The sequence below is a fragment of the Zalophus californianus genome, chromosome 12 (assembly GCF_009762305.2).
Source record: "Zalophus californianus isolate mZalCal1 chromosome 12, mZalCal1.pri.v2, whole genome shotgun sequence".
NCBI classification, from domain to species: domain Eukaryota; kingdom Metazoa; phylum Chordata; class Mammalia; order Carnivora; family Otariidae; genus Zalophus; species Zalophus californianus.
The window spans coordinates 92,116,309-92,142,140 of NC_045606.1; the positions used below are offsets into that span (position 1 = coordinate 92,116,309).

At 40.9% G+C, this 25,832-nt stretch overlaps 1 protein-coding gene across 4 annotated transcripts in view; it reads left to right on the top strand.

The window, feature by feature from the left end:
- Window positions 1–25,832, top strand: part of TBXAS1 (thromboxane A synthase 1) — a 158,419-nt gene that overhangs the window by 32,450 nt on the left and 100,137 nt on the right. For all 4 annotated transcript variants that reach the window (XM_027574593.1, XM_027574592.2, XM_027574594.2 and 1 more), the window contains 2 exons: window positions 12,751–12,844; window positions 15,454–15,506. In XM_027574593.1, the coding sequence (XP_027430394.1) occupies window positions 12,751–12,844; window positions 15,454–15,506 (147 nt within the window). The remainder of the gene's footprint in view (window positions 1–12,750; window positions 12,845–15,453; window positions 15,507–25,832) is intronic.

The following is a 25,832-nucleotide window of genomic DNA, read 5'->3' on the forward strand; positions in this document are numbered from 1 at the left end:
TTCTCTCTAAACAGGAAGCCCTGATGATCTCATAGTCCCCACACAGACATTTCCCCTTTTCAGGCACACTCCAAAATAAAGTCAGGATGTATACACAATATAAGGTGGGGTGGTAACTGAATAATGACCCCCAAAGACGTCCATGTACTAATCCCTGGAACCTGTGAATGTCGCTGTAGATGGTAAAAGGGACTCTGAGGATGTGATTAAGGCTCTTGACATGGGGAGGGTGTTCTGAATTCCCTGCGTGGGCCCTAAATGTAACCACAAGGGCCCTTATGAGAGGGAGGCAGGACGAGTGAGAATCAGAGAAGTTAATGTGGTTACTGAAAGTAGAGATTGGAGTGATGTGGCCATCAGCCAAGGAAGCAAAGAACCAATATTCCCCTGGACAGAAAGAATGGGCCCTGTTGACATCTTAACTTTAGACTAGCAAGATTGATTTTGGACTGCTGACCTCCAGAACTGTAAGATAATACATTGTTTCGTTTTAAACCATTAACTTTGTGGTTATTTGTCGTAGCAACAATAGCAAACTAATACAGCTGGGAAAGCTTACTTTAAAAAGTTCCTTCACTTTCTAATTTTATTTTATTTTTAAATTTATTTTTATTTATTTTATTTATATTATTATTAGCTTCAGATAGAGTTCAGTGATTCCTTAGTCTCATGTAATACCCAGTGCTCATTACATCAGGTGCCCTCCTTAATGCCCATCACCCAGTTACTCCAGCCCCCACCGCCTCCCCTCCAGCAATCCTCAGTTCATTTCCTATGATTAAGGGTCTCTTATGGTTTGTCTTCCTCTCTGATTTTGTCTTGTGTTATTTTTCCCTCCCTTCCCCTATGATCCTGTTTTGCTTCTTAAATGCCACGTATCAGTGAGATCATACGATAATTCTCTTTTTCTGGTTGACTTATTTCACTTAGCATAATACCCTCTACTTCCATCCATACCGTTGCAAATGGCAAGATTTCATCTTTTTGATGGCTGAGTAGTATTCCATTATTTATATATACCACATCTTCTTTATCCATTCATCTGCCAACGGACATCTGGGCTCCTTCCATAGTTTGGCTACTGTGCTATTGTGGAGATTGCTGCTATAAACATTGGGGAGCAGGTGCCCCTTCAGATCACTACATTTGTATCTTTGGGGTAGATGCCTTGTAGCACAATTGCTGGGTCATAGGGTAGCTCTATTTTCAACTTTTTGAGGAGCCTCCATACTGTTTTCAACTTTTTGAGGAACCTTCATACTGTTTTCCAGAGTGGTTGCACCAGCTTGCATTCCCACCAAAAGTATAAGAGGATTCCCCTTTCTCCGCATCTTTGCCAACATCTGTCGTTTCCTGACTTGCTCATTTTAGCCATTCTGACTGGCGTGAGGTGGAAGAATTCCCTCACTGAAGGAATCCTGATAGGATTCACCATATTGATCTTTTATGTGAAGTACCACTATACATTTAAAATAACACTAATTACAGAGGATTCAATTAAAAAGTTTCAAGATCTGTTTAAGTTTTCAAATAGGCATCGGTGTGATTGAAGTATCAAAATGGTATCATGAAGTATCACCAAGAAGTACAGTGAAAAGTCTTTCTCCTCTAATGATCCCTAGATATCACTTTCCACTAAACAGAACCATGGCTTCTTGGGAAAGTGGCTAATCTAGGTCTGGGGCAAGAAATGTACCAGATGAACCTGGAATATCTTGTCATTTCAGAAAGCAAGAAAGACATTCTATCAAAAATACTCAGGAGCAAACTTATACATGCTCCCACTAGCCAAAGATGGGACAATTTGATGAATAAAATGACCATTGCAATGGATCAAAACACATCAAATATATTTAAATCCATGAATTCATAAGGATACAAAAATATCATGAGTTACTACTGTAAGATGTTACAGAACCAACTCATTATTTTGAAAACTAACAATAAAAGGAAAGAACTGAGCATTGATCCTACTTTTCTTATATGAACGGTTCCTCAGAGTAATCATAGCAGATGAGGGTAAATTCAGAATTATTCCAGCTAATAACTGCAGAAGGAATATCACCATTTTGCATCCTAATAAATTAATAGATGTAGGTGATAATCCTCACAGCTGCTACGATCATAATAAAAGCACAAAATAGACATTATCAATCTCCTCAAAAGCAGTCTTGCAGAAAAAGCCTCCGGATCAGTGGTTTCCAAACTTGGAACACTGCAATCACCTGAGGATCTTTTTAAAATTCCAAAGCCCAAGCCACACCCTAAATAATTAAGTCACCATTTGGGGGTGGGGGGGTGGGACACAAACATGAGAATATTCTGAAGGTCCTTGGTGCGCAAATTCGAGAACCAGTGGTTAAGATCTCACTACCAGATTGGGACTGAAGAACACGTCGAACTACACCAGGGGATGCAACCAGTGAAATTCAGAGTTTGGAAAACACTACAAGACACAACCTGTTTTGTTTATAAAAAATGCAAGAGGAAAAAAGGTGGGTGGGGGGAAGTTGAGGGGAATTTAGAGACTTAGAGATACTTAAAAGGCATCTGACCCAATTACAACATATAGAATTTATTTAGATCTTCATTCAACAAACATACTGTAAAATTATGAGACAGTTGGAGAAATTTAAATGCTGACTATGTATAATATTGTATCTTGATGACTTTCTAACTTTGTTGCATAGTATATTATTCAATGGATGTATAATGATTTATTTAAACAGCCCCAACTGACAGGCATCTAGGCTGTTTCCAATCTTTTGATGTTGTAAAATGCTGAAATGAATACCCCTGTACATATGTATATGTTCAAGTATATGGGTAGAACAAATTTCTAGATGTGAATTTGCTGGGTCAAAGGGTAAATGTGTATGCTAGATACTAGCAAATCGCCCTCCTAGGGCTTGTACCAGGGTAGAAGCAGTGGAGATGGAGAGAAGTAGGCAGATTATGGAGAAGGAGCTAATTTGAAGATGGAGCTAAAAGGATTTGCTGAGAGAGTGTATGTAAAGTCTGAAAAATGAAAGAGAAGGCGAAATCAGTTCTAGTATCAGTCAGCTTCAGGTAAGTTTCACATAGATAGCAACTTCCTCCAACCTCGGTGATTTACATCAACAAATATTTATTTCTTGCTCATACTAAATGTCCAGCATGGATCACTTCCAGCTCTGCTCCTCATCATCTTCATTACAGGACCCAGGCTTCAGGAAGAGCTCTCACCTGGGAGACTAGTGGTCTCATGACAGAGGGAAAAATATCAAATGGCTCACCATGTGCTGCTCTCTTGACGCTTGCTTGGACACGGCACACATCGTGCCTGTTCATGCTCAGTTGGCCAAAAAAAGTCACATAATCAAGCCTATTGTAAATGGGCTGGAGATGTATAATCCTTCAACTAAAAGGGGTAGTCATATTTTAAACAATCACACACTCAACCATGTCTCAAATTTTCTGGCTTGAGCAACTGGTGGATTGTGGTTGCAACAGTGACATCGAGATGACTGGGCAGGATGAAATTTAGGGGGAAAACTGAATTCAGGTTTAGATGTGTGAAGTTTAAAGAGTCTAATAGACATTAAAAGGGTGCAGCCAATTTGGCAGTTGGATAAAGATGAGTTCCGTGGAGAGAATGGAACTAGAGATAGAAATGTGGAAATTATTGATGTATAGGTGGTATGTAAAGTGATGAGACTATTAGAAGGAAAGGAGCCAACAAAGACACTGAGAGCAGCCTCTGAGGTAGGAGTGCTGACAGGGAGCACAAGGAGGAGAGCGTTTCAGGAAGAAGAAAGTGTTCGTCTGTGCCAGATGCTACCGAGAGGTCAAGTACAAAGATCGGCAAGAAATCACTGATTGACAGGATCAGGATCATGGACGACCTTGACAAAGGCAGTCCCAGTGAAGTGGCGGGTACACAAAACATAGTTGGAGCAGATGGAGAGGAGACTAGGGGTGTAGAAGGGGAGAGAACAAGTCTAGCTAATGCTTTCAAAGGATGTTCCTGGCAAGGAAGGAAGAAAAATAAGGCAGTAACTGGAACTGAAGGAGTTTGCCCTTTTCCTTTAAGGTGGAAGACACTGCAACATGTGTGTATGTGGACAGGAATGATCCAGTAGAAAAGGAGAAAGCAACACAACAAAAAGAAGAAATAGTTGAGAATTCTGAGTAAGAAACAGAAGTGAGGGGGATGGCTTTTAGAAAAACAAAAGCTCTCTCATCATGATCATCCGTTCATTAGTATCTGTTATCATTACACCTTTGGTTTCTAATAAGCCTGCCTTTGTTCACAGCATATTCACTGTGTGTTCTCATGTGGTAGCTTATGCACAACATCCTGGCCTAGAGGACAAGAAGGAACAGGGTAATGGAGTTAGTGGCTACCAGCACTTGTTTGAAATGTGGCAGACCTGGTTTCCACTCTGATTCAGTTACTTAGCAGCGTCACCTTGGGTACATTTCTTAGCCTCTTAAGATTTAATTTCCTGATCAGTAATATGAAGATAATATTGATTTCTATCTTTATATGATTGTTGGAAGGCTCATGTAAGACAACGTATAAAAAGTTCCTAGTATGGGGCGCCTGGGTGGCTCAGTTGGTTAAGTGACTGCCTTCGGCTCAGGTCATGATCCCAGAGTCCTGGGATCGAGTCCCACATCGGGCTCCCTGCTCAGCGGGGCGGGGGGGTTCTGCTTCTCCCTCTGGCCCTCTTCCCTCTCATGCTCTCTGTCTCTCATTCTCTCTCTCTCAAATAAATAAATAAATAAAATCTTTAAAAAAAAAAAGTTCCTAGCATGGTACCTGGTACATAGGAAACATTAAAAATTATTATAAATTATAATAATAGTAATGACTGTATAACTCTCTTTGCATGTCTTTATAAATGTATTTTTCTTGTGCTGTGACAAGGCTGTCATCAGGTTAATGATTACAGTGACTAGGCTTTTGTGGTTTTTACATTATTGGGGAAAGAACTGCATTATCAGTCAGATACTTAGGTATTTATTCAGTAGTCCTTCATTTTTTTCTCCTAGAGGAGTGACGATTATAAGCAGTTCCCTTTTCTGGGTCTTTGGATTCAAATTATAATGAATTTTACTTACTATGTCTTGTGAATAAGGCTGGGCAGAATTGGAAAACAATAGGAAGTTCGTATAATTCTAAAATATCTCCCTCATAGTTTTGCTTGTGTGTATCTTATAACACATTTTATATTATATTCAGAAGTTTCCTATTAGAATGTTATTAGATAATAGCCAAACTATGGAAAGAGCCTAGATGTCCATCAACAGATGAATGGATAAAGAAGATGTGGTAGATATATACAATGGAATATTTTACAGCCATCAAAAAAAAAAATGAAATCTTGCCGTTTGCAACAACACGGATGGAACTAGAGGGTATTATGCTAAGTGAAATAAGTCACTCAGAGAAAGATAAGTATCATATGATCTCACTGATATGGAGAATTTGAGAAACAAGACAGAGGATCATAGGGGAAGGGAGAGAAAAATGAAACAATGCAAAACCAGAGAGGGAGACAAACCATAAGAGACTCTTAATCTCAGGAAACAAACTGAGGGTTGCTCGAGTGGAGGGGTGAGGGAGGGATGGGGTGGCTGGGTGATGGACATTGGGGAGGGTGTGTGCTATGGTGAGCGCTGTGAGTTGTGTAAGACTGATGAATCACAGACCTGTACCCCTGAAACAAATAGTACATATGTTAATAAAAAAATTTTTTTAAAAAGAATGTTATTAGACAATGAAAGCACTACATTTCAAAATGTGTGGGATGCAGGTGAAGAAGTACTTAGAGGGGGGAAAAAAGAAGTACTTAGAGGGGATTTACATCCTTAACTGCATTTATTTTTTTTAAATATTGAAAATAAGTGAGTTAAATTGTTAACTTAAAAAACTAAAACAAAACAAAGAACAAAGAGGAAACCCAAAGAAAGTAGAAGGAAGACCATATGAAAAAAATGAGTATAAAATAATGAAATAGAAAACAAACAAACAATAAACCTAGAAATGATCAACAAAAGCAAAACTTGGTACTTTGAGAAGATTAATAAAATAGGTAAGCTTATAGCAAGACTAATCGAGAAAAACTTCTCTAAGCAAACTAGGAATAGAAGAAATGTCCTTAACCCAATAAAGGGTATCTACAAAAAATCTGCAGCAAGATCTCACACTTGATTTTGAAAAATTAGATACCCTCCCACCGTCAGGAATATGAAAAGGATGCTCTCTTTTATTGCTTCTTTTAAACATTGTACTAGAGGTCCTAACCAATGTAATGAAGAAAATGAAAAGTGAGAGAAAAGGACTAGAAAGAAAAGAAAAGAACTGAGGCGCCTGGGTGGCTCAGTCGGTTAAACGTCTGCCTTCATGATCCCAGGGTCCTGGGATCGAGCCCCGCATCGGGCTCCCTGCTCAGCGGGGAGTCTCCTTCTCCCTCTGCCTGCCACTCCCCCACTTGTGTGCTCTCTCTCTCTCTCTGTCAAATAAATAAACAAATCTTAAAAAAAGAGAAAGAAATAGAACTGATGTTATTTGCATAAAATATGACTATCTGCATAAGAAATCAGATATTCCACATGTGAATCAGTAGAACTAACAAGAATGTTTAGAAGGATCCTTGCTTATAAGACTGGCATAAAAAACAAATGGTGAAATCATATGGTATTTGTCTTTCTCTGACATATGTGGAATTTAAGAAACAAAACAGATAAACATAGGGAAGGGAAGGAAAAATAAAATAAGATGAAAACAGAGAGGGGAAAAAAACTATAAGAGACTCTTAACTGTAGGAAACAAACTGAGGGTTGCCGGAGGGGAGGTGGGTGGGGGGAAGGGGTAACTGAGTGATGGGCATTAAGGAGGGCACTTGCAGTAATGAGCACTGGGTGTTCTAGGCAACTGATGAATCACTAAACTCTACCTCTGAAACTAATAATACACTATATGTTAATTAAAAAAAAAACCCAAATGGTGTTTCTAAACATGAGCGATACCAATAACAAATATATGTAGATGGCAAAAAGATACTCTTCTGTGCATAGAATTAGAAAATGTTATTGAAGGACAGAGATAAAGGAATCATTGGAGAGATAGAACACATTCCTAGGTTGAGAATACTCAATGTGGTGATAATGTTGGTACTCTAATTTATAAATTTAATGCAATTCCAGTAAAAATATCTCAACAGAATTTTTGATCAGACTAGACTAATTAATTCTAAAATATGAGAAAGTAAGATATTAAAAAGTATTACAGAATTAGACTAGTTAAAATAGTGAGGCATTTCCATAAGCCAGACAAATGGATCAGAATAGACTCAAGCACCTCTATTACTAAGATGTGTGATAGAGGCAGCACAACAAATCAGTGGGGAAAGAGGGAGACAGCAAACACACTGTCCCTTTGCTAACTATAGGAGTATGCTTGGCTTTAGGGCGGGATTATTTTACCAGGGTCCCAGTGACATACTTGTTCTGATGAGCCACCTCTCATTATAGAACCTGGCTCAACACATCACCCTCGGAGGATTGATTTGGTTTCTCAAGTACTTGGAAAGGAGGGGCTCTGAGTAGGGACATCAGATTCTTATTCCTGGAAAAGGGCATCTACTCTTACAGATTAGTGAATGAACATTCTGGTTTACAGGTTATATCTTAGTAGATAATCTAACTACTGCTAATTGAGACACGAATTAATGCACACCAGATATTTCCAACCCTGAGGGCAAGCTGAGAGCAAGGTCTTGAGGGAATGGGCTCCAGGAAAGGGGACTGAACATGAAGATAAGGGTGTTGAAACAGAGATGAGGTGCTAGCCCGGGAACTGGGATGACCTCGTCTAGAAACTCGGTATTTCTAAGGAGCTCCAGCCTGGAGGCATGACTGATGCAATTGTTATGTTTACAGTTTCTATAGTATTAAGGAGAAGGAAATAGAATTTAAAATCAACTAACAAGGCTGTAGTGAGTTGTTTTCTAAATAAAAACTATTCAGAATTCATTTGCTTATTTTCCTCTCCCTGCCCAAATGTGTGCTTGGAGTCAGCCTGCAGTCACCTATCAATGACTGCTCAGTTTCCAATTAATTATTTAACCAGTCAGTGTGGCACAATTATGCCTGCCACCTAGATAAGCCGTGGTAGGAATGAGGGGGGAAAGAAAGAATCATTTCAAAGTTGGGTAATACTTTTGAAATCAGAGAAAAAGAGATGGCAAAATGTTGTCTCTCTCCCTCTCTTTCTCTAATAATGAAAGAAATACAGACATCAAGATACATTGATGTGTCTACAAAATTAGAAAAAATTTTATGAGAGCCTTTGGTGAAATGGATACACTGACAGTGAGACTTGCTGGGACAAACTTTCTGGAAAGCATTACGTACCAATGTTTGAATCCAGTGACCCATGGATTTCAGGTCCGGGAAACCTCCGTGTATAAAGTGCTGGAAAAGCTTGATGCACAGAAATATTCATTACAGGAGCATAACTTAAATTAGCTAAAAATCAAGAGCACCCTAAATTAATCAAAAACACCTATAATTAATAATAATTATAGTTTAGTATATTATGATATGTCCACAGGAGGAATATTATATGGCCATAAAAATAATATTCATAAAGGATTAATAACATGGAGATTTTCCCCTTAGATTAAATGAAAAAAGTAGAAATACAGAGAAGTAGAAATAGAAAAACACTATAGAGGATATAATCTCAAAAACAGAAAAAATCCTCAGAGAAAAAGCTAGAAAGAATTAGAGTAAAACGAAAGTAGGCTTTGTCTCTGATAGTTGGTTTTTTTTGCGCAAATTTCTGTCAAAGCTAGCCAACCTCATATTCTGCTCCCATGTCTTAAAACCTTTTGAGACGGTAACAATTTAAGGCCTTGTTTGTAATAACATTTCCAATGTGGCCACAATTTTTAATGGAACTGATGGCCATATGTGTTGCAAGGGTAGAGAACCACGACAAAGGGCTTTTCTTCTCCAAAGAGCAGGACAGGTGGGTTACCTGGCTTCACTGGAGAATCACGATTTCTACCCCAGGAGATGTGCTATTTGCCAAAGGAATCTTTCAGCATTTCAAAAACATCAACAGCCTCTGAATCTCACCAAGGAGAAATTCTTTGATAGTGTTGGTGAGAACATAATGGATGAACCAAGAAGTTGGCTGTTTCTAGAAGCACAAAGCAGAGAAACCACTTCCTCTATGGCTGCTTAAGATATGCAATGAGGGAAATCTTGGAGGGCAGGCCATCATTTGACTGTCTTCTCTTGCTCCAAACCTCAATCAACTTGACTATCTCTTTAATGAATGATTCATCAAAATATCCCCCAATTTATCACAAGTGGCTTCTTTGGCTAACCAACAGGCTGACCACTTTTGTTGAATCCATCAAGAAAGGGTTTTGTCTTGGGGAAAATGAAATATTGGGGAATTTCTAGGCTTTAAAAATGGAATCTTACTTTGAAAATGATCCATATGGTTCGATTTAATTTGCAGTATAAGGCACACCACTGACATTGCAGGAATGTGTCTGCTGTAGCAAGAAACAATGGTTTGAGTTGTGAAATGAAACCAAAGGATGCTATCTGAAGCTACTACATATACTTTCTGATGTCATTTTCCAGCGTAAGCATCCTTAATGTAAACAATGATAGATGTCCATAATCACAATTAAGGGATATCTGCATTAATTCCCATCAAAGAGAAGCTGTTCTAAATATCACAATATGCAACCCTTCATGAGGGTTGCATATCACCTGCTTTCCATAGTAGCATCCCGGGCCACCTGCACTTTTTTTGATGGCACAGGACTTAATGGCACAATTTGACATAAAAAAGAAATTTCCCCTGCAATGATAATTTTTAAAGTAGCAGGAGGAAATTTTTTAAAAAATCTTTTTTCATTGACTCTCTAAAACTCATTCATGGGTATTCTTGGTGTGCCAGTTTCCTAGGGGCTGCCATAACAAAGTACCACAAACTGGGCTTAAAACACCAGAAATGTGTTGTCTCACAGTTCTGGAAGCTAGAAGTCTGAAATTATGCTTATTGCAGGGCTGTGCTCCCTCTGAAACCTGTAGGGGAGAATCCTTCCTGGCTTCTTTTTAGCTTCTGGGGTTTGCTGACCATCTTTGGTGTTCCCTGGCTTGCAGCTGTGTAACTCCACTCTCTGCCTTTGCTGTCACATGGAATTTCCCCTGTGTCTCCATGTCTTCATGTGGCCATCCTTTTATGAGGACACCAGTCATAAGGATTAGGGATCCACTCTACTTGAGTATGGCCTCATCTTTTTTTTTTTAAAGATTTTATTTATTTATTTGCCAGAGAGAGAGAGAGAGAGAGAATGTGCATAAGCAGGGGGAGCGGCAGGCAGAGGGAGAAGTAGGCTCCCCGCTGAGCAAGGAGCCCAATGCGGGACTCGGTCCCAAGACCCTGGGATCATGACCCAAGCCAAAGGCAGACGCTTAACCGACTGAGCCACTCAGGTGTCCCGATCTCATTTTAACTAATCACACTAGCAAGCACCCTGTCTCTAAATAAGATCATATTCTGTGGTGCTAGGGGTTAGGACTTCAACTGATCTTTTTTGGGGTGACATGATTCAACCATAATACCTGGTGTCCATGGGTTGTCCAAAGAGCCTTTTCGAGACAGGGAGAGGGCAGTGTGGGAACACTGGAACCAGGGAGTATGAAACAAGGGTGCAGAGAAGGAAGTGGGAGCAAGACAAATGGAACCCACTTTGCAGTTTTGCCCACAAGTCTGGTGGCAGTGATCTTTCCCCCTGCTGATTTTGGTGCAAGGACTCTGGTTACTGATGGCAACTTTTGGCCAATTCCCAGCTGAAGATGCTCAAGTTCTATACTTGAGCATGGGTTGCAAAGTGAAGCTTATGGTTGTGTCCAGAACATTCTCCGCTGATGCCATATGTTTGAAAATGTCTAAATTTTGTGCAGAGACACACAAGCAAGTGTTTTTGTAAGTGGAGTTACATAATTAGGGCATGGACTTGCATAATAATTAGCACATGTAATTAGGCACAGACTTCTTGTCCTTTAATTAGACAATCAAGACATCTAATTACAAAATTAAGATGTAATTATGTGGCCCAAGATCTACATATTTCCTTCCATCCATTAGAGATCACATTTAGAAAATAATTCACAAAAACTGATGGAGAAATGAACCTAGAAACCAGATTCAAGGATGTTGAGGGAAGTCTTAAGTGGACTGGTAAGTCTTCTTTAGTCTTCCCTCCAGGGTGTGAGGGGAGTTATTTAAAATATCATAGTCTACTTGAACGAGTAACTTGCACATACCATGCTGTCGACCTTTGGTACACATGCTAATGAAGAAGAATGTTGGCATGACTAATCTGTGTAATTCACACGTGGCTCCTGAGTGCAGTTTGTAATCACACTTGAACATGGACTTACTTTACGTGTGATGTCCTGGGAATTCATTCAAACCCAATAAAGCAGCCAGATGGTGGAAACCTCCTTCCCATTCTTGGTTCTTCCTTGTGACTACTTTAAAAATAGACCCATTGCTCAGAATAAGGCAAACCAACACTGGTCGGATTGTCCTTTCCCTGAATATTCGCACATTTGATGAAAAGTACTTATTTTAAGTGCTCCTTATTGGACTACAGGTTGAAAAGGGGGAGGTCAAAGACTATAGCAAACATTCCATCTTTCTAATGATGAGTGATTTTTAGAGCAGCATTTTGTTCATCTAAAATCTAATGCTCCTAGGAAGCTTGGCTGTAATGATATGCTCTATATTTTTCCTTGCTCCTAAATTGAGATTTGGCTGATCTCTGCATGATGCTAAACACCCAGTTTGACTCATTAATTTTTCTGAACTGACTGAACTTTTGACCTAATTGGCTGGCTGATTAGGGATTACAGCCATATGTCCAGGTTTTTCTAAGCCAGTTCTGACTTTAACTGTGTTATCCCTCTGTTCCCATAAACTGGTGAAATATCCTAGTAATTCCAATGTTTTGACAGCTACGCTGCACTTCTCAGACTGCTGCTTTCTCCTGGAAAGTGGCACCAAAATCTGTCGGGCCACGTTTCCTGATTTTTGGTTAAGAAAATATGCTTCCCATATGGTTTCAGGCCATGAAAACAAAGACACGAAGAGGTTATAAGCAGTTGGCGATGAGGTCTTGTCTCCATGGTGTGTTCTCTCCCTATTTTTGTGTTTCTCTATTAGGCCATGGAATGTGATGAGGGACAAATTATGTGCAGGGGTCAGTTTTGACCAGCAAAACACACAAATTTGCACAGGGAACTTATTTTTGCCATTGTGACTTTTTTTTTTTTTTTTTTGCCTTGCCTTCTGATAATTGTTCATGGTCGATGTAGAAGCAAAGGAATTGAACTGGGGAGAGGTACATTTTTAAAAACAATGTATTGATGGAAATTTTAGGTGGGGAAGGAACATTTAGAAGACAGAATCGCCAAGATGTCTTCCACCTGTGAGATTTTAGGATTCCTCCATCTCCAGCCTGTCACGGGATCAGGAGGAATTTCCTGGGGTCCATTCCACTCACTCACCTCTACGCTTCAATCTCTTCTGTCCTTAGACACTGTCAACCGGAAACCACTCCTCCCATTCTTCCTCGAGGAGAACTCACTAATTCTGTTTCCTAACAGGGCCAATGTATGAATGAAAACTTCAGTTTCTTGGTTTTTAAGATTTGCTTTTCCCCTCAGGTACTCCACATCAGCGTTTTCAAGACTGGAGAAGCTGGGCATCAGACATCCCAAGCCTTCTCCTTTTATTGGAAACTTGACATTTTTCTGCCAGGTAAGGGCAGTCTTCCATCGTCTTCCAGCATAAGATATGCTGAGCCCAGGGCAGCTGTACCCATGAAGCACTGCTTCCATCTAGGTCACCCACACTGGAGCGGTCTATATGTGAAGGAGCTGTGTGATGAGCCTTCCCCTCCTTGAATGAATTATCACGTGATGACAACGATCCATTGCTTATCACTCATCGACATGTGTTGAGTCCTGTCATCCATTCATTCATCCATTCACCCCAAAACCCACTGAGTATCTAAACATGCCAGGCCCTGGGATGTGGAAGAAGTAGAAGTTACTTATACCCTCAAGCGTGCACATGAAATCACGGTGTTCAGCACCAGATGGGATGTACCCTAGTGCTAGATTAGGCGAGAGAGATGGTAGCTGTGGTGTCCTTCAGAGGAGAGGGAGATCTGTCAGGGCTAGAATCACCCTAGAGGACTTCCTGGAGAAGGAGGTCTGGCAGGAGCAATGAACACAAGGGCAAGAACGCAAACCAGGTGGGGAGCAACAATGTGTGTGATTGCACTTAAATGAGAATTAGGGCACAGCTTGATTAGCAGCCTGGATTGACTAGAAGCCAAAGATGGGGGAGCACTAGGGGAAGCAACTATGTGAGAGAGTGACAGGCTAGATGGTTGGCAGTCTAGGTCAGTGTACTATCACTTTGGAGTGGGAGAGGGACCCTGAAGTGGATGATCACCCTTCAGGGAAGATTTAATTTAAGAAGTCTAGGTGACGTGGTGAGGGCTTGGCCCAGATGGTGAGAGTGAAAAGAGAAGGACATTGGGGGCAAAGTTAGTACATCCTGGAACTAATTCGTACTAGAGAATTCAAGGCAAAGGAGCCAAAGCACCTCTAAGTGTTGAGCCAGGTTCACAGGGAGAATGGCCATGAGTTGACAGAAATAGAAGGTCTGGAGGGCAGCTGGTCCAGGAAGATACCTTTGATTGGCCGGAGTGACATGCAAGTGGAAAGGTCCTGCAGGCATTTGTAGATAGAAGCCCAGGACACTATCTTCTAAGAGTACTTTTTTTCCTTCATTGGGTTTTCTCAGAAGCCAGATGGTTTAATCTGCGAACTCATGGTGGTGCTGCCACCAGACCCTTCATCAGGAGCCGACAGATCCCATGTGTGAAGAACCGCGGAGCTAAACAGACAGGAAGGGCTAACTGGGCCAATCCTGGTCCTATCTGTTCAGCATCTCTCTAGGATTTCCCCACCCCCAGCCTCAGAAAGGCTGGCCCTCAGTGTGACACAGATAACAACTTCAGCTATTTCTATCCTTTTTCCTCTTCCTCAGTTTCTTTTCTCTTCCTTTCTGTCTCTTTTCTCTGTCCAACACTCTTTTTCCTCTTTATTGTTGCTGTTGCTCTCTTCCTAGTGTTTTAAATACCTTCTCCTCACCTCTGTCTCAGGGGTGGCGCATTCACAACACTAAGCCCGCAAACAGTGACCTCATTAAGGCTTACAGTGAGTCCTTGAAGCAAGTGTGAAGAAATTTCTAAGTGTCAAAAGAGAACACGCTGGATAGGAAATTCAAAGTAAATAGATTTCACATATTTCTGGGGGAGGGGGGAATGATCAGTTGTATTTGGTTGAGTAATTTAGTATTAACATTTTGAGGGAAAATAGTGGGACTGTCAATATGAAGAGAACACTGTGCTCCTGCCTCTGGTTAATTTCCACATATGCTCCTTTTCAGCTCGTCATCCTTGTATGTACAAACCTTGCCAAGTTCCTTCTAGAACATAGTAATTTCAGCGACTATTTTTATATCCATAGAAGCTTTCCTTGATGTATGGCAAGCTTAAATTGTGAAAGTAGATGTAATCAGAATGGGATGTGTTTCCATTAAGGACATCCACCTCTTCTATCCCCACCAACTCTTTCCTCTCCCCCACCCCTCAGATGCCTCTCCTGTATACTGCATTCCCACAACACAGGGATCTAGCAATTTCCAGCCCTTCACCCCTACAGCTCCTCCATCTATATTTGCACACACACTCCATCCCCACTGTATTACCCCAACCCTATTGTACAAATGGGTGTGGGCTTCTCTAACCCCTCCACCAGACAGCTGTCTCCAGGGATACTCGTTTCCCACGACAAAATGTGTCTAATGTTTTGTCCTATATAAAGTTACTCTAAAGTTCTTATGTTTTGACTGCATTGATTTTAGTTAAAAATTTCACTTGGATCATGATAATTCAGAATTTGCAAGCGTTTATATATAGAGTGGCTGTCAAAAGAGGCTTTGCCAAAATTAATAATAATATAAACCAAATTGCCGAGGGGAATGTTAACATAGTTGAGAAAGCAAACCGTTTTCAAATATTTTAGCAGCAATTACACACAAATACTTTAAGTACAGATGATCTCCTTCCATCCATTAAAGCAGAGTTGACTAAGATTTTTCCTTGGCAATATATTTTTTAAAGCTACTTGTTTATTCTAATACTTGAAAGTACTTGAAAGCAATAGAACTTGAATTCTTTTTTATTGTTTATATAATTGTGTTCTCACGGTTCCAGACTTTTTCCTGAATAAATTTGAATACTGGAAATTTTGTTTCATCTTATTCTTATGATAGTGCTGTGTTTTCCGCAGGGTTTCTGGGAAAGCCAAATGGAGCTCAGAAAGCTATATGGACCTCTGTGTGGGTAAGAGAGAAGTCCACTTTTCTACCATTTATCTTGATTTCTGCATGTTCTGATAAGGAAGTAATAACCAGGATGGGGATGTTGCATATGTTTAGCTATTTTAAGGATCCACAAAGAAAGGGCCTAGCTGTACAGATAAGGCTCCTGGAGGAGTGGAGGAGGCCCCAGGGTTGCCCAAGGGCGCCCCATGCTAGGCTGAAAGAACACCACTTCCCAGCCTTTAAGACCCTGACCAGTTAGGTCAGACCCTGGGTGCCTTGACCATCTCACTCTACGGCTGCACTTGGATACAGTGGCCCTCCACGCCTCAGTCTAGTTTGCCTTGAGAACCCATGAGTCGTCTTTTCTTATGAACTTACCAAAACCTTACTTGGACCCATTTTGTTCAACTCTGTGGGAAAACATGCTGTCAGCTGTATGACCGTATAATCTACCATCCAATACAATACACTGGGTTGAACGTGAAAGGGGATGCTATTAATAATTACCCCAGACAACAGTGGACACAATGACTGTCCTGGATATATTGGGACATCTGGTCACCCTAGTTCTCAGCCATATAAAGTACTAGAGCCCCTCTTTTTTTCCTGAATTTTCCCTTTTTATGCCTCAGAGAATGCTCCCTCTTTTTAAAAAAGTAAATAAATAAAATTCCAGAATCTGGTGAACAAACATATGTTAAGACCACTTATTCTATTCAAGATTTGACAGACTTGAGTCATATTGGTTCTCAACATGCGTCTTTCCACATCGGAGTCCTAACCGTTTTATTCTGTTCTCCTATCACTCCTCCTCAGCCATGTGGTGATTTTTAGCAGCTCTTCCCCAGACCTTCAGGTCTGTGATCACTGTTTTAGGTGCAGTAAACTTCTGTTGTGTTCCTAATGTCCTAATGCTAATGGGGTCCCATGGCTTGTCAACCCTTCTATCCATAGGATCCATGACGCTTATTCTCCCAGTGATGATTTTCAAAAGATTGACTTGTACTCTGTGGAAATGGACCTACCCGGGAGACCCATAGTTTTGGCCAAGTTGTTCTCACTGCTCTTTAGTTTGCTATATGATCCTGCAAAAGTAATAAATTGTCATACTAGATGCTCTCTGAATTAGTTTGTTATCACTGCATAACAAACCAATCTAACTTGCAGGGACTTAAACAACAAATTATTATTTATCACATGTCTAAGGGGTGGCTGGAATCAACTAATCTAAGCTACCCCTGGCTCAGCTCAGCTAGGCTTTCTGGTGCATCTGCTGGTCCTCTGGGCAGGTAGGTCATTTAGGATAGGCTCACCTGGGGCAGCTCTGCTCCACTTATCTCTCATCCTTCTTGGAATAGCAAGCAAACCAGGGAAGGCTCTTCTCAAGGTGAAAGGAAATGTTCAAGAGAGCAAACCTAATAGCACAAGAACATCTTAAGTTTCTGCTGCATCATGTCTGCTAACATCCTATTAGCCAAATCAAGTTATATGGCCAAACTCAAAATCAGGGCAGGAAGCATATCTGCCCACAGTGAGACCAAAGCAAGTCACTTGGCCAAGCCTGACTTTGATGGGGTAGGGACGTGTGTTCCTCTGATGGAAGGGCAGGGAGGTGGTACACATCTTTCAATAATAAGCAACGCTACCTAATTCTCTAAGATATCTTTTAGCTTGGTCTTAACTTACTTTTATTTATTTTTTTTATGTGCATAGCTTCTTGCTTTAAGTATGATAGATACTTAATAAAGGCCCAAGGGATTGACCCATTTACGTTTCTCCTACTCTTGGGCTGCTCTATTGCTTTTTTAAAAGTTCTCATTCCAGTACTCTCTTTCCAATAGCCTCATTCTGTGGTTGACTTGACACTGACCTTGGAGGTTGTCCCATATATTACCAAGACATCACCCTGACTCAGAATGACAGTAGCTTCCCTAGAATTAGGAAAAGCCCTAAGTTTGAATTCTAGGAATCCGTTCCCTGGAGTACTTCTTGTACAGATTTTTCAGAGTAGAGCACTTGGGTATTTTAAAATAATTTAAAAATGTCAGATGAAGAGTTTAAAGGACACTGTATTAACTGGTGGGTGGTGTGGTATTCATGCGTGTGTGAGAGGTGGGGGACAAAGAGAGGGAGGGAGGAAGAGAAGGAGGGAGAATTAGTTTCCTTGATGACAGGATGTCTAATCAACTACCCCCCCAACTTTAACTAAATTAACACCGTTTATCCTTTTCATTTCAAGAAAATGTAAATCAAAGAGAATGATTTCAAATGAGGTTGTAGAGATAGAAATTGCAGGATCATCTCCACTCTTTGTTCCCACCTCTCGTGAAAAGGGGAAAAAAGAAAGGTGATGGCATAATTTCTTCATACAAAACTGTCGACCTTTTTCTGCTTTAGAAAAAAAGATGAGCTATAAAATGCTGACTTCTTTTTAAACATGTCCGTTCCTGGATTTGGAGGCAAGACAGTGGTGGGGCAAAGTCCTAACTGAGCTCTGTAATCTTGATGAGACTCAGTGTGCTCACCTTTTAAAATGAAAGGGATGAACTAGCTTCTAGCCCTAAAAATTATCTTGTTACTGCTTAAATTTTACCAAAATGTTTTCACTGGTGGGGATGTCAAGGATGAACTACGTTCAATAAAAGACCCTTCCTTTATACAATGATTCAGTTTGAGTTATTTAATTTTTAAACTATTTTTATTTATTTTAAAAAATATTTTATTTATTTATTTAGGAGAGAGAGAGAGGGCACACACATGAGCAGGGGGAGCGATAGAGGGAGAGAAAAAAGCAGGCTCCCCACTGAGCAAGGAGCCCGACTTGGGGCTTGATCCCAGGACCGTAGTATCATGACCTGAGCCGAAGGCAGACGCTTAATGGATGGAGCCACCCAGGTGCCCCTGACTACTTTTATTTTTTTAGAAAATATTATCAAGACCAGATTGGTCCTCTTAAAAATTAAAATGATAGACTGATTCACCATTTGACAAGGGAAGCCCCACACTGTTGATGCCATATAGAGATGCACTGTATCATTAGGTGGCAGGACAGTACTCCATGTTGGGAGAAACATGCTGCTCTGGACCTGAAAGCCAAATATGGGGATCATGATGCTTATTATCTGGTTGTTATCATAGCAACCCAGTCAGAGTTTGGGTCCCCAAATTGGAGATAGGCTCCTTATCCATTTTCTCTCCCACTCACTGCTATGGGGAAGATACTGCTAGAGAAGCTTTCTGCCAAGAAGGGTTGACAACATCACTGTTTGTTGTCACCGCCACCACCGCCACGACCACCGAGAACAAAATGTCTTTACCAAGTATCTAATTACGTAGCCTGCTTTGCCACGCGCTGTGCAGATAAAACTACACATGTTGTCTCTGCCTTCTTTGAACTTGAATGTAAAGCAGATGGACTGGCATGCATACCTATCCAGTTTTTATTCACGATGCTTGATTTGAACTCTTTTGAATTGCACGGTAGTACCCCTGACAACATAATAGGAAGAAAGCAAGGCTTTACGGCTTTAGACAACCTGCAGTCAATTAATAATGACTGGTTAGCTCCTTCAGTCTGAGCAGGAGCCCCAAGTTGGATTTATATTCCTTCCTAAGCCCTAAAAGAACAGTATCAACATAATCATCAGACATTTGTGATTGGATATAAACAGGATGGATATTATTTTCCCTTCCAATTTGTAATTGACTTTATAATCCAGTGGATGACAAGCCTTTATTACACTATAACTATTAATTACTTATAAATACTTAACGGCACCTAAGTTCAGCTCATTTGTGACTCCTAAAGGCTCCTATCTGAAGTTTCTTTACCTTTCTCTTGTCTGTCTTTTAATGATAGTTCTACAGCTGTTCTTTTACTTAGCCCCATCCCCATCTCTTCTTGCCCTCACATCACTTTGACCTTGATTTCTAGTATGAACTTCACTCCCTCTTGTTGAATTTGATTCTCATGCTTCTCGGCCTCCATCATTCTCTGCCTCTCCATTTGATTAGTGGCCCCCTCATTCCTGTATCCCTCTATCTAGCCGGATTTGTTCAATGATCTCATATACCCTCATGAGAACAGTAAGTTGTAAGTAGGTAAGCATGCACATTGTACATAATTCATAAAGTACAAACAAGTATTCAGCAAAAAGTAAAACTGACTCCCTTCTTGGACCCTTAGGCACTCTTCCCCAGAAGCAACCTCTGTTATCAATTTTTTAATACTCAGATGGATAATCTATGATAGATGCTGTTCTTTATCTTGCTTTGTTCATTAATGATATTTGTGAAATTGTCCCATTTCAGTACATTCATTCTTGTTAAATGCTATTCTGTTTTTTAAGATTCCATTGTATGGATGTATCCGAGTTCTAAAAATAAGTTCTCAGTTGATGAACACCTTTTGCTCTTATAAGTAATACTGCAGTGAATATGCTTGTATATATATATCATTGCTGTCTTATGTAAGTATGTCTGTAGGATAAATTCCTAAAACAAATTATTAGGTCAAAGATTATTTACATTTTTTGTTTTATTTTAAATGGCTCCGTCTAGGAGTTATATCAACATACATTCTCATAAATAAGTATATGAGAATACCTGCTTCTCTCATGTGATTGCCATTAAAATGTGATGGTCATGATTTTAAGTCTTTACCACTTGATGGTAGTTTTGATTTGCACTTTTCTAATTATAAGCAAGCTTGGATATCTTTTCATATGTTTAAAATCCATTGCATTTTGTTTTCTGAAAAATCCTTTGCCCTTTTCTATTGGATTAGTGATCTTTTCCCAATTTAGTTGTAGAAGCTCTTCATATATTAATGAAAATAGCCCTTTACATCTAATATACATTGCAAATATTTTGTCCTATATATTGTTTAACTTCGTTGATTGTGTATTTTTTCTAATCAGAAAACATTGGGTTTTTTATTGTTGAATTTCATCAATTTTAATGGTCTCTACATTTTGGATCTTACTCAAAAAGATATATTTTTTTACCTTTCATTTTTCTGGTGTTTTTTATTTCATCTAAAAAATTTAGATATTTAATACATCGAGAATTTATTTGAGAATAAGGATGGAAGGAGGCATTCACTCTTATTTTTTTCAGATGGTGGTGTTCCATCTGGAAATTCATCCTTTTCCAACTGAAATGAATGCCATTGTTATCATTTATTAGCTCCCATATATATTTCTGACTTCTGTGTGCCATTCCCCTGCCTAATCACATGCCAGTGCTGCACCAAATAACCTCATTTGGATATCTTGCGTGTAGTACCTTCTGGTACCTAGCTGCAGTAGAATGTTCTCAGAACATCTTTGCAAGCCTCAGAATCTGAAGCAATCTCTCAGGGAATCTTGAGTCCCTGAACTGAAAAAAAAAAAAAATCAATTTAGCAAACAAACAAGGCTTTGGTATAAAAGACCTGGCACTTAGACACAAGGTCCATGCCCACAGGAGGTAGAGGTGTCTCATATGCCTCCAACTTGGAGGTTTTTGGCACCATTTTTATTTAATTAGCTAGCACACATGAACTAATAGCACCTTGTCACCAGGCAGTGAAGAAGTTGAGAACTCTGGGAGGCATGTGGAAAAGCAATGAAAATAGTAAGGTCATTTCACTGTTTTTAAGCTCAGATTCCACGGCGCCGTCCATTAGGAGAGTGCGCGCTTGGGAAGAGAGTACGGTACGGAACCTTCTCCCGTGAGCGCTTACGTGCTGTGCAGGTGCGGCTGCAGGACTGCATTGAGATGGTTTGCTTTAATGCAGTCGGATGGCTATGTCACCAACGTGTGGGACCTTTGCGGGCCTACCTGCATAGATCCCGGACTCTGGGAACTCAAGGGCTCTGAAGGGCTCAGCCCGCTGCAGCCCTGCGCCCACTGCTGTTCTCGAAGAAGACACAAGACTCTTGAACACACTGGACTTGAAAACGTGGCTGAGGATGGGGTGGGCTGAAAACTGCCGCTGCTTTGTTCAAGAAAATACAAGCATTCAGACTCACGCCTGGGCAACTGATAGGGGGAGAGGATTCTCCTTTTGAAACCGGACTGAGCTCAAGAGAAGCGTAGATGCTGGAGGAAGGCAGAACTCTTAGGTGGGAATGAAGTCACCATGGCAGCAAAACCTCACAGATGCTGGTGCTTAGGAGTCAAACGTGTAAGTTCCTGCGGCTGATCCGGGGTGCATGCCTCAGAATGGGAGTCCTTTACTAAGTGTTGTGTGACCTGAAAATGTGACTCAGTTTGAAGAGGAACTAATGAAAATGAAAACTACTCTGACCTCGGAGAAGACACGATATCCCTGAAACTACGGAATGAACTACAGAAATCCTAAATTATTCTAACATCTCTGGCCATGAGGCCAGACGGGGGTGGGGGAGCAATATTTGGGTCTCCTAACTTGGTAAAAGTTGAGTCTTTCATGAAAGTGTGGAAAGCAAAGCTTAGAATCACCATTTTCAAGTGATATGAGTCTGAAACCAAAATTAATATGAGACCTGGTGGTCTATATCCATAATTATTGAGAATCATTCAGTGAGTTAAATATCCACATTCTCGCTGGTCAAAAGAGATCAATCGCTAACACTCAGCTTGCAAGGGCACATTTTTAAATGAGTGATTAATTACACTGGTATTGCATTTTAGGGGGGTGCATTTTTTTTTATAAAAATGAATATAATTGGCTGATTTTTTTCTAGGAGTCTTTTAAGAGTAGGAAGAAAGTTGTCAGCAGGAAAATACATGATAATTATCACCCATTGAAACATGTAGCCCAATAGGTAGAATTATCAAAGGAACAGTTGTCCTAAGATAAATGGGCAATCTAGACCAAAAAGGACAGGAAGAATTCTATTAACATCCCACTTCTCTTGAATGAGCCTTGCATAGACCCTTCACCTCTCCTATTGCTATCACAGTCTCTTGTTACCTGAGTTACTACAAGGCTTCCATTCTTCCTTATGGTTTAAAAATCACCCTTTTTTCCTAGTCTTCACCCAAAGACCCTTCTGATGTTTACCCATTTTTTTCTGGACTTTGAATCTCTTCTTTTACCCACCATTTCTCACCACTTCCTTTCCCCAGTTCTCATTCTATGACAACCTATAGGTAGTGGTTGCTGCATACTTGAGTGACTCCTACTGTCCAGGTCTTTGGGCCCACACTCCTAAAGATCAAGAGCCCATATGAATTCCTCTTCCTTGGGTAGAAAAACATCAAACAGAGCATGCCAACCTACAATAGAAAACTGGGGTTCACATTCCAGCTTCAACTCTCCTATCTGCCCCCTTGATAGCTTGATGGATTTAAGCCAATCTCTTCCCCTCTTGAAGCCCCAGATTTCTCAAAATAAAATGAGGGATGTGGACTCTACCAGTGACTTCGACACTTGAATTATGAGCTCGGTAAATAATATATTTTACATGGTGATCCAGGACACACACCCACTTGAAATAAAAGTCTTACAAAAGAACATCTTATTTACTGTAAGACCCACATCGACCTATTCTAACTCTATTATTTCCCAGAAAAAAACAAAAACAAAACAAATCCAGCAAATACAAGCTGGTCACGACATACTAAGTTGGTTTCATAACCACTAGTAAGTCAAGATGAGCAATTTGAAAAGCAAAGGGCCAGATGATACCTGAAACCCTTGCCAGCTCTAAATGAGGTGGCTGCAAACCGATGGCTCAACCCCAACAGTCTGCACTAGAAAATTTGTATGAGCCCCTGTTTTTATGGTGGTTTAAGACTCTGAGAGATCCCTGGACAAAATCGGCAGCTAAAACCGAATATAAGCTGAAACCATCCCTCCAGAGGTGGGGCCCCTGCACCTCATGGCAGAACCAGCACTCGCTGCCTAAGAACACCTTGCTCCTGCTTTTTTAAAATCACAAGTTCAGGCATTATGACAATTATTGCCCAGCCTTAACCCAGAATCTTTCAAGCGAAAAAGCGTTAACAAAATATATGGGTTGGCAATTTAAAACATCTGTCGGTACGATTTTTGCATTGAGGGTCAATATCTAAGTAATTCATGGGAACACCCTGTCTCAGCGAGCTATGGCCATCATTGCTTACTTCCAGGGGATGGGGCAGGAGAGGGAATGGCCTAGAAACTGGAAGTAGCCTCATTCACTGGGGTGGACGGGTATGGAAAACTGACCAAGCTGGGGTGCCGACGGAGCAGGTTCCAGCCGATGAGTGAAGCACAGTGTTTAAAGGGTAAGAAATTGGCAGCTCCCCATTCCAGCAAACACTGGCCATTGTGAAAAGTCCAGGAGAAGGCTGCCCACGGAGAAGGTTGGCTGGACAAGATTCAGGCATCCAGAAAAGCAGGAATCAGGAAGGCCTGTCAGTGGACGTTAGGGGCCAAGAACAGGGGGTTCCAGGCCCTAAGATGGGCTTCTGGGAGGAGGAAAAGCAGGGTGTCAGGGGGAGAGGCCTGGGGACAAATCCCACACAGGCGCTGAGTCCTCAGACTGGGACCCAGGAAGCAGAAACCAGACCCAGTCCCTGCTCTTGGCTGGGGACAAGACTATCCTGGCTGGAGCAGATCAAGGTTGAGGACGGGACACTGGGGGTTGTTCTACTTCTGGGGACAGGCTGGGACTGCAGGTGGGGGCTGAGCACTTGCCTGAGACGAGTGGAGGGCTCGGACGCAGGTAGGTCAGCCTCAGGTTTTCAGTTTTTCACTCCTCATTGTGTGTTCCCCAAATCTACCAGTATAGCAGGTTCAAGGTGGAAGGGGGCTCATCCTCCATCAGGGACAACCGCATAAGGCATCAATAACTTCTTTATCCCCCAGGCGACAGCCGTGCACCAGTGTGCCCCCAAACAATAGAATATCTCAAATTAAGATTGCATAAAAGCTCTATTTCCAGCTAATATTTTCAAATAATAAATTCCATATTTAATTGAATTGTACCTGCAACAAATCCAAGTTGTTCAACCCAAAATGCAAAATAGAATTATGTAACCTAGTCATGAATCACTGTGGCATTTGCCAAGGCATTCTCCCATCTGGAAGCAGGTCCAGATAACACATGGCATTAGCAGACATCTTCTGTCGAGAACTCTTTTGCACAGATACTCTCAAAAATTGCACACACTTACCCAATTTTTATGGCTCTCAACCCTAATTAATGAGAATGCAAATAGTGATCCCTATTCTGTCCAAAAAGAAGACTGACACACCATCTTTGATTTCATGATCTAAAAAAAGTCATTACTAAATTCAAAGGCACAACTAATTCCCACTTCACACAGAGCTTAAAGTTCCTCTTTATCCTGATTTTTGGAGCAGAGAAACTTTTTTCAAGTTCCTGGAACCCTTGAATGATTAAAAAAAAAAAAAGCAAACAGTTTGAAATCTTGTTACTCACATAGGGCAGAAGGCAGAGGCATCTAAATGTCTACACCGAATTAACTCTAGGTATATGGTATAAACTTTCAAACAAAAAAAAAATCATGTATCATCACACACATCTGAAATTCTACTAAGTTTTGAATTAACAAATTTTATCTTTAAAATGGACCATATGGGGGCACCTGGGTGGCTCAGTCCGTTAAGCGTCTGCCTTCGGCTCAGGTCATGGTCCCGGAGTCCCAGGATTGAGCCCCCAGTTGGGCTCCCTGCTCAGTGAGGTGTCTGCTTCCTCTGCCTCTGCCCCTCCCCCTGCTTGTGCTCTCTCTCTCTCATATAAATAAATAAAATCTTTTTAATAAAATGGACCATATAGGGGCACCTGGGTGGCACGGTCAGTTAAGCGGCTGACTCTTGGTTTCGGCTCAGGTCATGATCTCATGGATGGTGGGATCAAGCCCCGCGTCAGGCTCCAGGCTCAGCCTCCGCTCTCAGCATGGTGGGGGGCGGGGGGCGTTTCTGCTTGAAGATTCTCTCCCTCTGCCCCTCCCCCCTCACACACACTCACGTGCTCTCTCCCTCTCTCTAGATAAATAAAATCTTTATTAAGCAAATAAAATAAAATGGACCATATTCTCCTTTCTTCCTCAGGACCCCTAAATCTTTTAGAGTTTGGGTCATTTACTATGCACTGCAATTATTCCTGGTCAGTCTTAAGTGTGATACTTCCGCCGCTGTGCACACGAAGTAAGTCCTAGCAAGGGGGCTGCCAGGTTTTATGATGCCTGCATGCCTGGGGCAGATCGTAGCAACTTAATTACTAAAACAAGTTGCTTGATTATCGTTTGCATCTCAAGACCATGCTTCTCACAACTTCTCCCCCATCATACCCCCCAAACTGTAAGAATTTTACAACCTGCTATATGAAATTTTCCCCTCCGAGTGAGGCTCGCAGTGTATTGGCCT